Below are 15,677 nucleotides of genomic sequence, written 5' to 3'. Positions count from 1 at the left end.
CCTTATCTCACCTCACTTGCTCATATTGTATATAGACTTATTTTTCACTGTATTATTGACTGTATGTTTGTTTTACTCCATGTGTAACTATGTGTTGTTGTATGTGTCGAACTGCTTTGCTTTATCTTGGCCAGGTCGCAATTGTAAATGAGAACGTGTTCTCAATTTGCCTATCTGGTTAAATAAAGGTGAAATAAATAAATAAAAAATACTCATAGCAGGTGTTACTGAAGCTAGCTACGGTGAGCTCCAAAAGTATTGGGACAGTGACACATTTGTTGATGTTTTGGCTCTGTACTCCAAGACTTGAAATTAGAGTGACTATGAGGTTAAAGTGCAGACTAGACTATCAGCTTTAATTTGAGGGTATTTTAATCCATATCGGGTGAATCGTTTAGAAAGTACAGCAGTTTTGGAAAATAGTCACCCCATATTAGGTGAACAAAAGTAGTGGGACAAATTCACATATACAAAGTTATAGATGCACAAATATCAATCCCCTAAAATGCTAACCTCCCCTGTTATTGTAATTGTGAGAGGTTAGCATATCATGGGGATATGATATTTGTGCGTCTGTAACTTTCTCACTCATCATTGTTCACGATTAATTCAGGAGTATCCGTTATCATGGTAGCATCAACATTAATGTAGAAGTGTTTAGAAACATATTATATTCTTATTTACAATAAAAGTGACTCCAAAATGACACAATACATTATTTACCATTCATTTCTATTGGGCACAAAATAATCTGAAACACAACCAAAACAAACAGCAAATGCATCAAACACATTTGTAGAGTCACAGGCTTGATGTAGCCATTGCATCCTATGCATATGGGACTAAATACTTCACTTTTTACTACTTTAATATATGTAACGGATGTGAAATGGCTAGCTAGTTAGCGGTGGTGCCCGCTAATAGCGTTTCAATCGGTTACGTCACTCGCATTGAGACCTTGAAGTAGTGGTTCCCCTTGCTCTGCAAGGACCGCGGCTTTTGTGGAGCGATGGGTAACGATGCTTCGTGGGTGACTGTTGTTGATGTGTGCAGAGGGTCCCTGGTTCGCGCCCGAGTATGGGCGAGGGGACGGACGTAAAGTTAAACTGTTAGATTGATGCTGTTGACCCGGATCACTGGTTGCTGCGGAAAAGGAAGAGGTCGAAAGGGGGGTGAGTGTAACAGATGTGAAATGGCTAGCTAGTTAGCGGTGGTGCGCGCTAATAGCGTTTCAATCGGTTACGTCACTCGCTTTGAGACCTTGAAGTAGTGGTTCCCCTTGCTCTGCAAGGGCCGTGGACTGCCTTTAAACTGTTGTTGATGTGTGCAGAGGTTCCCTGGTTCGCGCGAGGAAACGGACTAAAGTTATTTGTTCCAAACGGTTCACTCGATATGGATGAAAATACCATCAAATTAAAGCTGACAGTCTGCACTTTAACCTCATAGTTGTTGTATCATTTCAAATTCAAAGTGCTGGAGTACACAGTCAAAACAACAACAAATGTGTCACTGCCCCAATACTTTGGGAGCTCACTGTATAAAGGGAAGTGCATCTGAAATCTCCATCTCTTGGGTTGTTTTGGTGCTAATTTCTAGCTATCTTAATATAACTGTCACTATTTACTGGAGGGTTGGGTATGGATGACGATCATGCCCACTTGCCCAGTGCCCACTAACACGAGAGAAGTAGCTGTGCTGCACACTCCATCCAAACATAGCAGCCAAGACCTCCAAGAAGTCAGACAGACCTGTACATTACACAGCACCTCAGACTTGTTTAAATAAGACAACACGTCACCAAGGCTATGTTGAAATAACCCTTGGCTCTAAGCGTGGTCATTTGCTGATGTGTTTGATAGTGTCAATCACTCGAGTCTGCCACTTTTTGGTGCAAAATGAGAATTGAGATGATCAGTTTGCACTTGTATCCCAACTACAATTTATCAATAATCCAAAACCCTGTTGTTGTTTTTTTTACATGATTCCCTATTAGACACCGCCAGATAGACGCTTAATAAATAGTGAGAAAGTTGTAAAAAACGAACCTGCACCGAAGCATGCTAGCTACTAACGTTACTTGCTAGCTTAATTGCTAAACACAGAGTTGGCATTTAGCTAGCTAGCAAGTGATTTCGAGCACTGATAAACAGCGTGTAACTTGTGCTTTATTTATGATAGCTTGACAGTTTGCAGATGATGAAGTTGTAGACATGTTATTGTTCTTAAAAATCAGTCCTGAGCGCGCTACCATACCTTCCCGACCTGATAGACTGTATGCACTGCGCTGATTCGTTTTTATGCAATTATTTACATGAGAAATACTGCACCAAACACCTTAGCTAGATGTAAAATTGCGTGACTAATACCTCCTCGGCAAAAACGTCTAAATTAATGACAGATGTCCTGATTTATCCTAAATTATTTCTGACTATTTTAAGGAAATGGCTATGTTGTTACTATGGTGACTCAGGGGGGGGGGGGGGGGACAAACAGTATCAGCCAGTGTATGCAAACATAAAACACCACCATCAAGCTACACCCCCAAGACAACTCTTGTTTGGTTTAATTCAATGTCCACTAGCATTTCTTAATCAGCAATCTTCAACACGAGGCCAAATCAGGGAATGCAGTCACCCTTTAACGTGGTCCTCATGGTAAATTATGTCACAATTGTTATCATTAGGGCTGTGTTCTGGAGCGGAAGCAGTTGCTCATCAGTTGACTTGAAAAGCAGAGTAGCCCCCATGGAAGCATTGTCGTGATTGGTGCGTTGTGAGTTACTACCCACAATCCCTACTTTGATAGTCGAGTGGAGATAAAAGCTGCCATTAACATTCAGGGGGGTGTATATGTTTGTGTGTGCGTGTGCATGCATGGAGATCCTTACAAACACTAAATGCAAATGCCTTACATGTTTAAGTCACTGTTTGTCCCTTTGGATTATAAGGACAGAGTAATTCCCCAGAGGTGTTGGCAGAGGCAGGTGTGACTTCAGGAGGGGTGTAGTTCTATGCCCCACTGGCAAGCTTCTACTTTTGGGAAACGGAATCAAAACTACAAGTTCCAGCATCCCTCTAAATTACTGCAGAGACTCATGTGGCCCCACAACATTTCAATAGGTCCTTGAGGGAATAAATGACAGAGGATTCAGTCAGTGTCAGCAGCATGGATCTGCATTAATTCACAAATACATGCAGTGTTTAGCACTAGCAGTTGCTGTTTTTTATATAAATTGGTTTGCCGGATCTACTGTCAAGGTGAGGTGAGAATCAATTTGTTCCTGCATTGCATGCCTCAGGGGCTAAACAGAATGTGACAGTGTTTATGATACACTACCTCACCTGCATGATTACCAAGACAACAGAGACTTGCAGGCTCCTCCAGTGGGCCTGTGATGCCTCTGATACCAGAGGCAGAGATCGAGTGGTTGATGATGTAGCAGTAGATATGTAATCAACAGAGCTGATTAGAGGAAGAACATCTGTGTATGGCCTACCGCTTGAGTAGCAGATAAGTGCTTTATAATTAGATACCATCTTTATTGTTCATTTCACAGCCCTCAACTGCAGCCATCAAACAGACCTAGAGAGATGTTGACAAAACCACTCTGTCCATTGCCACGGAGACACCAGTCTCACTTGTATTTGGATTGTCCCGACCTCTACATATGATGTATACCTTAGAAATGCTCAGACTATCAACATACTTTCAGTTGGATTTGTATTAAAGAGCCACTGAACACGCTGATTGGCACGTGTGTTTTTCTTTTTCTCATTAGAAAAATTAGATTTCAGTCTTTGAGGTGTGTTTCCTGACCGATTCCGCATTTCGATAATGACGTTTGTCCCCCATGACACACGGTAGATGCAGAAGTCTATTTCACCTCCTCAAAATAACCAGAATGAATCTAAGATAACTCAAGAAATCTGTAATTCATTTTGATGTTTTTGCAGAGGACGTTTTAGTTGCGCAATTTTATATCTAACGAAGGTGTTTGGTGCAGTATTTCTCATGTAAAAAAATGTGCGATGTGTTGTCTTATGTAAACAAAGTCGGAGCTGCTGGGCAGGTCTGTCTCACTAGCTATGCTATTGGACAGAGAGCAATCACCATAGCTGTTCACCCCATGATAGTGAGCAAATGGACATCGTCAAACCAAAACCCAACTTTCATTTATCCTGTTGTGACGTACAGATGTTCCAAACTCCATTTTAGACAAGACAGAAATTATGACCAAAATTATCCTATACAGACTTTGTAGTCAATTCTGACACTAGAATAACTGTTTCTGACTCGAATCGATGCCACATAGGCCGTTTTCAAAGGGATTTGTTGCTCTTTAAATGTCAACTGAAACTTAATAAATCAAACAGACAGCGTGTAAATTATTGATTGATTAGTTGAACATCTATACTGTATATCAGTGTCAGGTTTGTCAAGTTCCCCAAGGTTGCAAATGTATATTCTCCAGCAAATCATCAAACCCTTGATTAGTTGAATCAGGGGTGCTTGTGCGGGGCCTGAACAAAAAAGGGAGGAGAGGACTGCCGTTGAGAAACACTGCCGTTGAGAAACACCTGTGTAGATCATCTGTTGAAGACTGTCCAAATAAATTGCTTCTAAAAATGTTGCAGTGTACAACGATGTCAGGGACAGACTGAATACTAAAATATTTTTTTTTATTTGGCAGTCAAAAGTATTCGCCTAAGAGACTCAATAGGTGATGAGTTCCAGTTTAGAGTAGTGTGGATGAAACGTCTCTGTTCACACCAAAGTGGTTACTGGACCTCTCCAGGGTCCTGACTACTTCCTGATTGTGATGCGCAACACACTATTCTCTTCATCCACACTAAGTGACCTGAATGTAGTTGAGCTCAGGGATTTATGTTTAGCTCAAAGTATGTGGCCTGGACAACATTGTAATCTGCCCCTGATGTACAATACCATTCAAAAACATTGGGGTCACTTACAAATGTCCTTGTTTTGGAAAGAAAAGCACATTTTTTGTCCATTAAAATAATATCAAATTGATCAGAAATACACTGTAGACATTGTTAATATTGAACATGACTATTGTAGCTGGAAACGGCTGATATTTTACGTAATATCTACATAGAGTAGGCGTACAGGGGCCCATTATCAGCAAGCATCACTCCTGTGTTCCAATAGCACGTTGTGTTAGCTAATCCAAGTTGATCATTTTAAAAGGCTAATTGATCATTAGAAAACCCTTTTGCAATTATGTTAGCACAGCTAAAAACTTTTGTGCTCATTAAAGAAGCAATAAACTGGCCTTCTTTAGACTCGTTGAGTATCCGGAGAATCAGCATTTGTGGGTTCGATTACAGGCTCAAAATGGCCAGAAACAAATAACTTTCTTCTTAAACTCGTCAGTCTATTCTTGTTCTGAGAAATGACGACTATTCCATGCGAGAAATTGCCAAGAAACTGAAGATCTCGTACAACGCTGTGTACTACTCCCTTCACAGAACAGCGCAAACTGTCTCTAACCAGAATAGAAAGAGGAGTGGGAGGCCCCGGTGCACAACTGAGCAAGAGGACAAGTACATTAGAGTATCTAGTTTGAGAAACAGATGCCTCACAAGTCCTCAACTGGCAGCTTCAGTTAATAGTACCTGCAAAACACCAGTCTCAACGTCAACAGTGAAAAGGTGACTCCGGGATGCTGGCCTTTTAGGCAGAGTTGCAAAGAAAAAGACATATCTCAGACTGGCCAATAAAAATAAAAGATTAAGATGGGCAAAAGAACTAGGCAAGTCAGTTAAGAACAAATTCTTATTTAATTGATTCACTTTTCTTATATCCTCCATGACTATTCTCATATCCTCAATGTTTGACATTGAGCCTTTGATTCTCAACATTATCCTTCTCTGTTTGCTGTCACCATACGTTGTTAATGTGTCCATGGCACCGCTCGGCTCAATGTCACCATGATACATTCATTCAACCTGCTACAGAACGAAGTATAATTGGTCCAATTGGTCGTCATTTGACTGCTGAAGCCATTACGATTGACCCAGTGGGTTTCCTTCCTGCTGTCCTGTAGTCTCCTGTGGTTTGCAATGAGAGTATCCCGTCTGCTCTTAAACCAATCAAAGCATTGTATCCGAGAATCCCTGTCAATCCTAATGTGTGATCCTGATCTAGGATCAGTTTTTCATTTTTGTAAATCATGGCACCTGCTAATAGATCAGCACTCCTACTCTAAGACCCTTTTGTCTTTCTGGTGTTACGTGTCCTCTATAAAAGCATGCCGCCGCCCCCCCCCATCCCTCCCTCTCTTCCTTTCCTCCTTTTCTCCTCTTAACATCTCCCTATCTGTGTCCATGTGTGTTGTGCCTATAGGTATCAGGAGGAGTACAGTATGGACTCTACCAACGCCCAGTAAGTCCCAGGATGCATCCCAAATGGCACCCGACTCCCCATATAGTGCATTACTTTTGACTAGGGCCCATAGGACTCTGCTTAAAAGTAGTGCACTATGTAGGGAATAGGGTGCCATTTGGGATACAACTCCAGCATCATGCTAGCATAGCATGGCATGGCATGTGTCCTGTGACTCTGTCCACTATGGGAGATTGATAAACACACACAGCTTGTCGTTCTTCTATCCCTCCCTTTTGACTTGAGGATGCGTCCCAAATGGCACCCTATTCCCTATACAGTGAGTACACTACTTTTGACCACAGCCATATGGGCCCTGGTCAAAAGTAGTGCACAATAAAGGGAATAGTGTGCCATTTGGGATGTAGCCTTAGTCACAGCACCAGATAAAACCGTTGCGCTTGTGTCAACCACTGGAGGAGTTTAGAGAAGTTCCTTAGGTGCTAAAACCTCCAGATTATTTTATTTTGTTCAGTGATGCAGTCAGTGGATATGGTTGGAGTACGTTGACTGTCTGCTTGCCTGCCTATAAATTATTGCAGCGTACCGTAGGCATTACAATGTACATATTGTATAGTGCTATCTAGAAGAACTGCAAATGAGTAATTGGTTGTCTTCATAGAGGAACGCTTATCAACCATTGTCAGCCGGTTTGATAAGTGCTCCCTCAGCATTTTATTGCAAATGACTTTTTAGAGAGATCATTACCAAAGTGGGCTAAACGGGCTACTGGTTACTAAAATCACATTATTGCGTATTTAAAAAAAGATCAATACAGCCCTCCGGCCCGCAGAACAATCACCAACGCCACTAAGTCAAACAGCAATTTTGATGGAGTGCGTGTGTGGTTCATATGTTGTGGGCTGCTATGCCTGGCAGTCTGGAAATGATAACTGATAACATGCTTTCTGTGCTCTCTGTGGTTTCTGTATTGTCTGTCTGTCTGTCGAGGAGATGGATGGTGAATAGGTTTCCTTAGGGATGCTGTAAGTGCTGATGGTTCGGCGTCAGAAGTATGCAGCTGAGCTTAATTGTTGGCACAAGTGTTCTCCCCCATGGTCTTTCCCCTCTAGAGGTGGGGCTGGAAAGGGGAGGGATGGAGGAAGGGAAGGAGTATCACAAAATTATTTTGGACGATATTATATTGATTCTATTATCCCACGCATCGATTCTCGAAAAACGTAGTTAGCGTTAGCTAGCGCTAGTCGGCTGTACCTGCGCCAAAATGATTCTCCATCTATAGCTTGGCCTCAATCGTATTTTTAAATGTTGAGTCAACATGTTTTCATCACTTTTATTTCCATGATGGTTCTTTTTTTATGATGGTTCTTTCTTGTCCCTCTGCAGCAGACATATAGTGAGCAATATGTTTGGAACATTGAATCGCAATAAAACTGCAGTATCTAAATGGAATACATATAGAATTGTGATAAATCACTGATACATATAGAATCGCAATACGCATCTTATCAGCACCTAAGTATCATGATAATATTGTATCGTGAGGTCCCTGGCAATTCATGGCCCTATTTGTTTGCCATTAATGGAGAAAGAATCAATCGAGCAGTGGGTGGCAAAATGTAAACAAAACAGGGTTTTCCTCACAATATTTCCATATGATGGCATTCTGCTTTTGAGCGTTTTGGTACTCGATTTGTTAATTTCATGTACTAAAATAGTTCAAAAACAAATTGCTTTTAAAACAGTATCTTGTATCATAAAATAACTTTGGTTAAAAAAAAACAAGCAGTTATAACTTACAACATTATATTTTGCTCTTGTGGTCAAAGTGGATATTTGAGAGCAAAGTGGTCCTACATAATGTGATATGTGATCTGACCAGGATTTGGAATTGACTCAGAAACACCAATTTAGAATGGAAAACATGATTATAATCAATCTTGATCGTGTTACCACTCACAGCAAGTGTTTCTTTAAGATGTATCATCATCACTGTCTAATGCAGGGGGCTGAACATGGGAAATAGATTATGTGCTGCTTCATAGATTCCTCCCTAATGAATGTAGAGCATGTGAAGAAGTCAATAATTAGCTAGCAGTCTTAATTACAGTACAAGTAATAATAATTATACATTTCATTCCAAGTAGAATCTCAAAAGGCGCTACAATCATTTTTGGGATCTGGTGGTTTTTGGGCGATGGTCTTCCACACTTTCAGATGAAGCTAGGCAGTTTGGAAAATGAGTGTCTTGAGCGGAGGGAGCATTGATAGTGCAGCCAGGCAAGGAATTGGCTGGAAAACATCTGACAGAACGGCCCCGGAGCTTTTCATCGGGCACCTTGTCATCTTCGATGTTTACAGCTCCTCCTTCGTAAGTGTCACGTATACGCAGGGAGTCCGGAAGCAGGTGCAGTAGGAGAGTTTAATTACAATGATGCAAGGCAAATTAACAAAACGGGATGCAAACTGAACATGAAAACAAACCAAAACTGCCTGATGACTGAGGCTACTGAGGGCTAAATAAATGATGAGGAATGATGATGAGGAAGGGGAGTCTTTCCTGGTGCATGGGTCCCACGATGAAGGTGAATGGTGTTGTGATGTGCATGATTGTGACAGATCCCAATGGTTGCTTATCCAGGGCTTGGACCGGAAAAGGAGAGGAGAGTGTGTACGAATTTATGTTCAGGGAGGAGGCAAGGGCCTGGTCGAGGAAATTCCTTGTGGCACCCGAGTCCACTAGAGCTGTAGAGACAACACCTGAGAGACAGCCAGCCAGTGAAATGGGAACCAGAAAGGGTTTGTCAGAAAACGATGATGGACTACGCACACCTACCCTGGGAGACGGAAGATCACCTCTGCCCTAGTGGTCTCCGGGTTGGGACGCACTGGACATCGCTGAAGCTGGTGCCCCTCCTGGCCGCAATAGGGACAGAGCCCCAGCTGTCTACGGCAACTCCGCTCTGCCAGGGAGAGGTGTGTGGCCCCTACCTCCATGGCTTCAGGCTCAGCCTCAGGACAGCCAAAGGTGGGAGGCGAGTGGCGAGTTGAGCAACGGCGCTCCCGAAGAAGGTTATCCAGATGGATGGCCATCGTGGTGAGTGCGTCCAAGGATAGGTTGTCATCCCGACACGCCAACTCCATCTGGACCTCTTTGCGCCGTCCCCTCCAGAAGAGAGTGTGAAGGCCCGTCTCATTCCATCCGCTAGAGGCTGCCACAGTCCGAAGGTAACGGCGTATTCCGCAGCGGTCTGGGGACCCTGCTGGAGTTGGAGATGTCGCTCTCCTCCCTCTATGCCCTCTGGAGGATGGTCAAAAACCGTCCCGAACAGAGCCATGAACCTCTCATAGGAACCCAGCTCCTCCACTCCTCTCTCCCAGGCGGTGGTAGCCAACTTCAACGCCCGCCCGGTCAGTAGGGAAATGACCGTGGCAACCTTGGACCTCTCGGTGGTAGGGGCTCCCGTCGGATGGGCGAAATAGAGGGAGCACTTGAGTAGGAAGTCACGGCATTTCGATGAAGTACCGTTATACCTCTCCGGAAGGGACAATAGAGCTTCGCTAACCTGGGTGGACGGCTGGGTAGGCTGGGGGACTGGCTCACTATGACGACCCTTGGTAGGAGGCCCTCTGATAGGGGTATGGATAGCCTCCCTGGTAGTGTTGAGGCGGTGGAGAACCTCCTCCATAGCCTTACCCAGTTGCGCCAGCTGGTCGCGGCGTTGGTGGAGCGGATGACCCTGTTCCCGGACCTTCTAGAAGATGCTTTTCTCCTCTGCTGCTTCAATATTGCGAGGCAGTATGCTGTCACGAATACGAGTCAGGAAACAGGTGCAAAAAAACAGGGGATTCGTACTGAGCAGGACAACAAACCAATATTGCCTGATGACTGAGGCTACTGAGGGCTAAATAAAGGGAATATAATCAAGGCGATGAAGTCCAGGCATAATGATGGGGAGCAGGTGTGCGTAATAAAGGTTGCCAGGGCCGGTGGTTAGTAGACCGGCGACGTCGAGCGCTGGAGAGAGGGAGTAGGCATGACAGTAAAGTAGACTGGATCATCCACTATCAAAGTGTACCAGCCACCTGGGTGATGCCTCAGTGACTGTAAAAGCGGTAGTAAGACCACCACACTTGGTGGTTGTTCGGAAAAGCCCCCTGTAGAGGGGTTTATTAAGAAATGCAATAAAAAAAACACTTAAAAAAACAGTAAAATATTACAATATTGACATAGTTCTCTGCCTAGGCTTCCTCAACACGCCACGGCGCCCACGGAACAAGACCTCCAAGTAGGAGTTGTTAGACATGCAGGGACTGGCTTGGTTGTTTCCCTGAAAGCTGTAGTCTCTGTGTTGTGATACACCTCCAGTCAGCCTGGGCTGGACGATCCAAACCAGAAGGCTATGGAAGGCTGGTTCTGTTGATCAATAAATGTACATTTGAAAGCTAAACATAGCCAATGCTTGAAAGTCTTAAAAGTCTTGTATTTGCATGTGCACCTGATTCTCTACTTGCAACATATCTCAACAGACATTGTGCTTAGAGTAAGAACTGCTATTTCGGATCACTTTGTGTATATTATGGATAGTCTGACTTTACTCTATCCACAGCCATCAAAGATAGAAATAGGTTTACTGGAGCAGTGGAGTTGGTTGACTAGAGAGAGAGAGAGAGAGAGAGAAAGAGAGAAAGAGAGAGATATAGAATATTGTTCAGTATGCAAATACATTTATGTAGGAAGATAACATGGGAAATCATCACAGCTGTGTGTCTCCTATCAAACAAGCCTCGGCTCAGCCAATGAGATATCTGATCGTGTAGGAAATTACCTAGACAATTTTCCAAGTGTCCAACTGTTGGTTGCATCTCAGTCACCCCCCATGGTTAGAGAATTAACAATCATTGACACTGTCATCTGTGTGTGTTACTTCTACGCCTTTTAAAAACAAGACATGTGGAATGAAACATCTGTCTCTTTCATTTATCATGGTTTCACTTCTCCCAACAGATGATAGTGAATCAGATAACAGAGCATTTAAAGCAGCTTTGTTCTCTTCTTTTAGACAGATTGCCCTGCCATCAAAAAGCTGTTTGATGTTTATTTACAGTGCACAGTCTTCACTTCAGTGTGTCATTTTCAAAGCGGCGTGAAATCGTAATCTTCTCGTAGGCAATAGTGTGTGTGTGTGTGTGTGTGCGCATGTCTTTGCACGCACACACGTGCGTGTGTTCAATGTGAAAGAAAATTAAATATTTAAGTTACATTGTGAATTCTAATTAAATATACATTTGTGTGTGCATGTATACTGAACAAAAATATAAATGCAACAATTTCAAAGATTTTACTGAGTTACAGTTCATAGAAGGAAATCAGTCAATTGACATAAATTCATTAGGCCCTAATCTATGGATTTCACATGACTGGGAATACAGATATGCATCTATTGGTCACAGATACCTTAAAAATAAATTGGCCTCACAATGGGCCTCAGGATCTCATCACGGTATTTTTGTGCATTCAAATTGCCATTGATAAAATTCAATTGTATCATGACACTAGGCGAGAACCAAATGCAGACACAGGAGGCAGATGGTTGGAGTTTAAGATGTTTAATAAATCCAAAGGGGTAGGCAAGGAAATGATCGTGGACAGGCAAAAGGTCATAACCAGATCAGAGTCCAGGAGGTACAGCGTGGCAGGCAGGCTCAAGGTCAGGGCAGGCAGAACAGTAAGGCAGGTGGGTACAGAGTCCAGAACAAGAAAGGGTCAAAACCAGGAGCACTAGAAAAAGGAGAAAAGGCAAAGCAGGAAACCGGGAAAACCGCTGATAGGCTTGGACATACAAGACGAACTGGCACAGAGAGACAGGAAACACAGGGATAAATAGTCTGGGAAAACAAGCGACACCTGGAGTGGGTAGAGACAATAATGAGGGCAGGTGAAACAGATCAGGGTGTGACACAATTGTGTTTGTAACTTGCCCATACCATAACCCCACCGCCACCATTGTGTACTCTGTTTACAACGTTGAGATCAGCAAACCGCTCGCCCACACGACACCATACACACGGTCTGTGGTTGTGAGGCCAGTTGGATATACTGCCAAATTCTCTAAAACGACATTGGAGGCGGCTTATGGGAGAGAAAAGAGCATTAAATTATCTGGCAGCAGTTCTGGTGGACATTCATGCAGTCAGCATGCTAATCTGTGTCATTTTGTTGTGTGACAAAACTGCACATTTTAGAGTAGCCTTTTCTTGTCCCCAGGTTGCACCTGTGTTATGATCATGCTGTTTAATCAGCTGCTTGATATGCCACACCTGTCAGGTGGATGGATTATCTTGGCAAAGGAGAAATGCTCACTAATAGGAATGTAAACAAATTTGTGCACAAAAGTTGAGAGAAATACGTTTTTTGTGCATATGGAACATTTCTGGGATCTTTTATTTCAGCTCATGAAACATGAAATGAATGAAAACGAGATGCAGAGGAAGATTGTGGCTCAATAGCTACACATCTGTTAGTTTACAATCTAACCTCTGTCAGGCACAAACAAGGCTCCAAGGTCCATGCAGGAGTTTAGAGCCCATTATTGTTACCCTCTGCAGGAGTTAGGGGAGGCAACCATTTTATTACAGAAAGAGATCAAATAGATCTGTTTCACCCCCATTTTAGATAAGTTGACTCATAGTTAGTCACAGTTAGCTCTCCCATCATTTGTAACCTCCCAGACACACCCCAACGTTCAGTCCATGGGCCCTTATTAATGTATTTGCTTTACATGAACGTCAATGTGTTTCATTAGATAGCTACAGTATAGGCCTATGCAACTCTATAGAATGAAATATATATTTTTAGAGTGACTAGCTTATCAATTATGAATAAGTGGTACCACATGGGTGATCCATAAATCCCAGTGACTACACCGTTCCGTTTTACTTATTCATGACATGATGGATTAGGAGAGTCCAATTGGAATACATGGAATAGCTGAGGGACCTATCAGTGTGCACGTTCTTAGAAAAAAAGGTTCTGGATAGAACCAATAAGGGTTATAGTGCTTGCTGCATATATGACACCCCTAAAGGTTCTATATAGAACCGTTTTCTAGGTCTCTCTGATCAGAACCCCAGGGGTTCTTCGTCATTGAACAAAAATTGGTTACATATAGAACCTTTGGATTCCATATAAGGTTCCATATGGAACCAATTTCAGGGTGATATATATGAAGCGTGCATAAAACCCTTGGTGGCTCTATCCAGAACCTTCTTTCTAACCGTACAGGATATAAATATTAAGAACGCCTCTGAGGATGTCACACAGGAAAGGATGGGTAGGGATGTGCTTCCCTGGGGAACACCAGAAATACTGTATTCGCCACTTCCTTTTTTTAGTACACTAAAGTTCTTCACACCGCGACAAAGCTTTCTACAGATAGGAGCCACAGCTATGTAATGTGTTGATAATGAGGTAATATGCATTTACAGTACTGCAGCTCACAGAGCATTATAATCAACATATGACCGAACTTAATGAGTTCCTACTTCTTACATTATTGAACTTCTCACACTAGTACAGTATGTAACTTGCTTGGATAAATGGTATTGTAGGCCTACTAAGGGGGTGGCTTAGCAAATTGCATCATGGGAGAAGAAGTAGATAGCATTAAGTATCTTGCTAGCTGGATTGAATTCTCCGTTAGCTAGCGAGAGAAATGTTGAGCAACATTAGCCAACTTTAACTGATCAAATCATTTAGTTCATGGTGTGAAAATTAGCTGGCTGCTAACCAATTCGCTATAGTATTAACTGGTATACGACTCCTTGCCTTTCCTCAAGTTATAACTCGTTAGTTGCTTACTGGACCCTGGCAATGTGTGTGAAATGTTAACTAGCTAACAAATTATCTGTGAACTGATGTTTTTCCTCTAAAGTAACGATATGTGGTTCATTTTCTGAATGAGAGAATTAGGTGAAAATGAAGCGTTGCTTGTTAAAACAAGTGGATTCAGGGATGAAGTGGAGCTGGGCCTGGTTTAAACTGTCCCTTTTTCAGTCAGTGGTTAAAAAGGGGTATGCCAGGTGTACTCTCTGACTGAAAGAGATCAATTATGCCAACAAAGGGTATCATACTCCGCTGGCACATTGTAGAACAGATGTCCACAGGCAGAAAGTGTACAATGTAATAATGTGCCGCAAGAAAGATATTGCTTGTGTTGTGTTGAATTTGACAGTAACACGCGTGAGGGGGGGGGGGGGGGGGGGGGGGGGGTTATTAAATTGTTTTACTCAGTGAACGTTATTTTTGCACACATGTAGCCTGTCTACTATAGTGGCCACTATAATAGAGCAAAAATAGAATGCCTGTTCTTTTCATTCTATTTCTACTTTAAGATGGGGTTTTTTCCCCCAAGTGCAATATTTAGATGTGTATGGTCACAAGTGTCCTATTATAAAAGGCTGTCATGGCTAACTGCAATATTCGTGTATAGTTTTTTCTCAAGACTTGAGTGTCATTTGCAGTAAAGTCTAGGCAACAAATAACATTGGATTGCTTTCTTTACATTTTTTAGCTGCGAGTTAGGTTCACATTAACCACTCTATTTTACACACAGAGACTGATCATGTAGATCATATTCTTTGTTGTTTAATTAGGTAACCTGCATTTCCCGCTAGCAGGGACTTTCTGCATGTTTCAGTGCAAAAAAAAAAAAGTGTCACCTTTTTGGGCCCTCACCAGTTTGCATCCCTGCAGACAGGGAAGGCGATGATGTTAAAACCGATTGCATTCTCAATGTGTTGTTGTCCAACATCAGATCCATTGCTCTATTCAACCTCTATATGTTTCCAAATTCTTATGCTTACTGTTCATCTCTTTAATAATTTATTAAACTTTGTTGTCGTAATTGGACCACTGTGGGTAATAAGAGACTGTAAAGGGGCCATTACGATGTATTACTTCTTTAAATCTAAGCAGTATCTGTCTAGCTGCCCATTCCAGGAAAACATAATCAATGAAAGGAACTGGTTTTGTAATTGTGACCCATTAAAAAAAAATATTTTACCCTTATTTTACCAGGCAAGTTGACTGAAAACATTACAGCAACAACCTGGGGAATAGTTACAAGGGAGAGGAGGGGGGATGAATGAGCCAATTGTAAGCTGGGGATGATTAGGTGACCGTGATGGTATGAGGGCCAGATTGGGAATTTAGCCAGGACACCAGGGTTAACACCCCTACTCTTACGATAAGTGCCAAGGGTTAACACCCCTACTCTCACGATAAGTGCCATGGGATCTTTAGTGACCAC

The 15,677-nt window shown here is 42.5% G+C and overlaps 1 protein-coding gene across 9 annotated transcripts in view; it reads left to right on the top strand.

Moving 5' to 3' along the window:
• Nucleotides 1-15,677, top strand: part of kcnt1b (potassium sodium-activated channel subfamily T member 1b) — a 108,303-nt gene that overhangs the window by 38,858 nt on the left and 53,768 nt on the right. For 3 of the 9 annotated variants that reach the window (XM_055920325.1, XM_055920330.1, XM_055920329.1), the window contains exon 2: nucleotides 6,367-6,405. The exons of the other annotated variants lie outside the window; for them this stretch is intronic. In XM_055920325.1, the coding sequence (XP_055776300.1) occupies nucleotides 6,367-6,405 (39 nt within the window). The remainder of the gene's footprint in view (nucleotides 1-6,366; nucleotides 6,406-15,677) is intronic. 9 annotated transcript variants of the gene reach the window in all.

Source organism: Salvelinus fontinalis, chromosome 4 (assembly GCF_029448725.1).
Source record: "Salvelinus fontinalis isolate EN_2023a chromosome 4, ASM2944872v1, whole genome shotgun sequence".
In the NCBI taxonomy this organism is placed as follows: domain Eukaryota; kingdom Metazoa; phylum Chordata; class Actinopteri; order Salmoniformes; family Salmonidae; genus Salvelinus; species Salvelinus fontinalis.
Note: the sequence above shows the minus strand (reverse complement) of the source record. Positions and strands in the feature narration are given on the sequence as shown.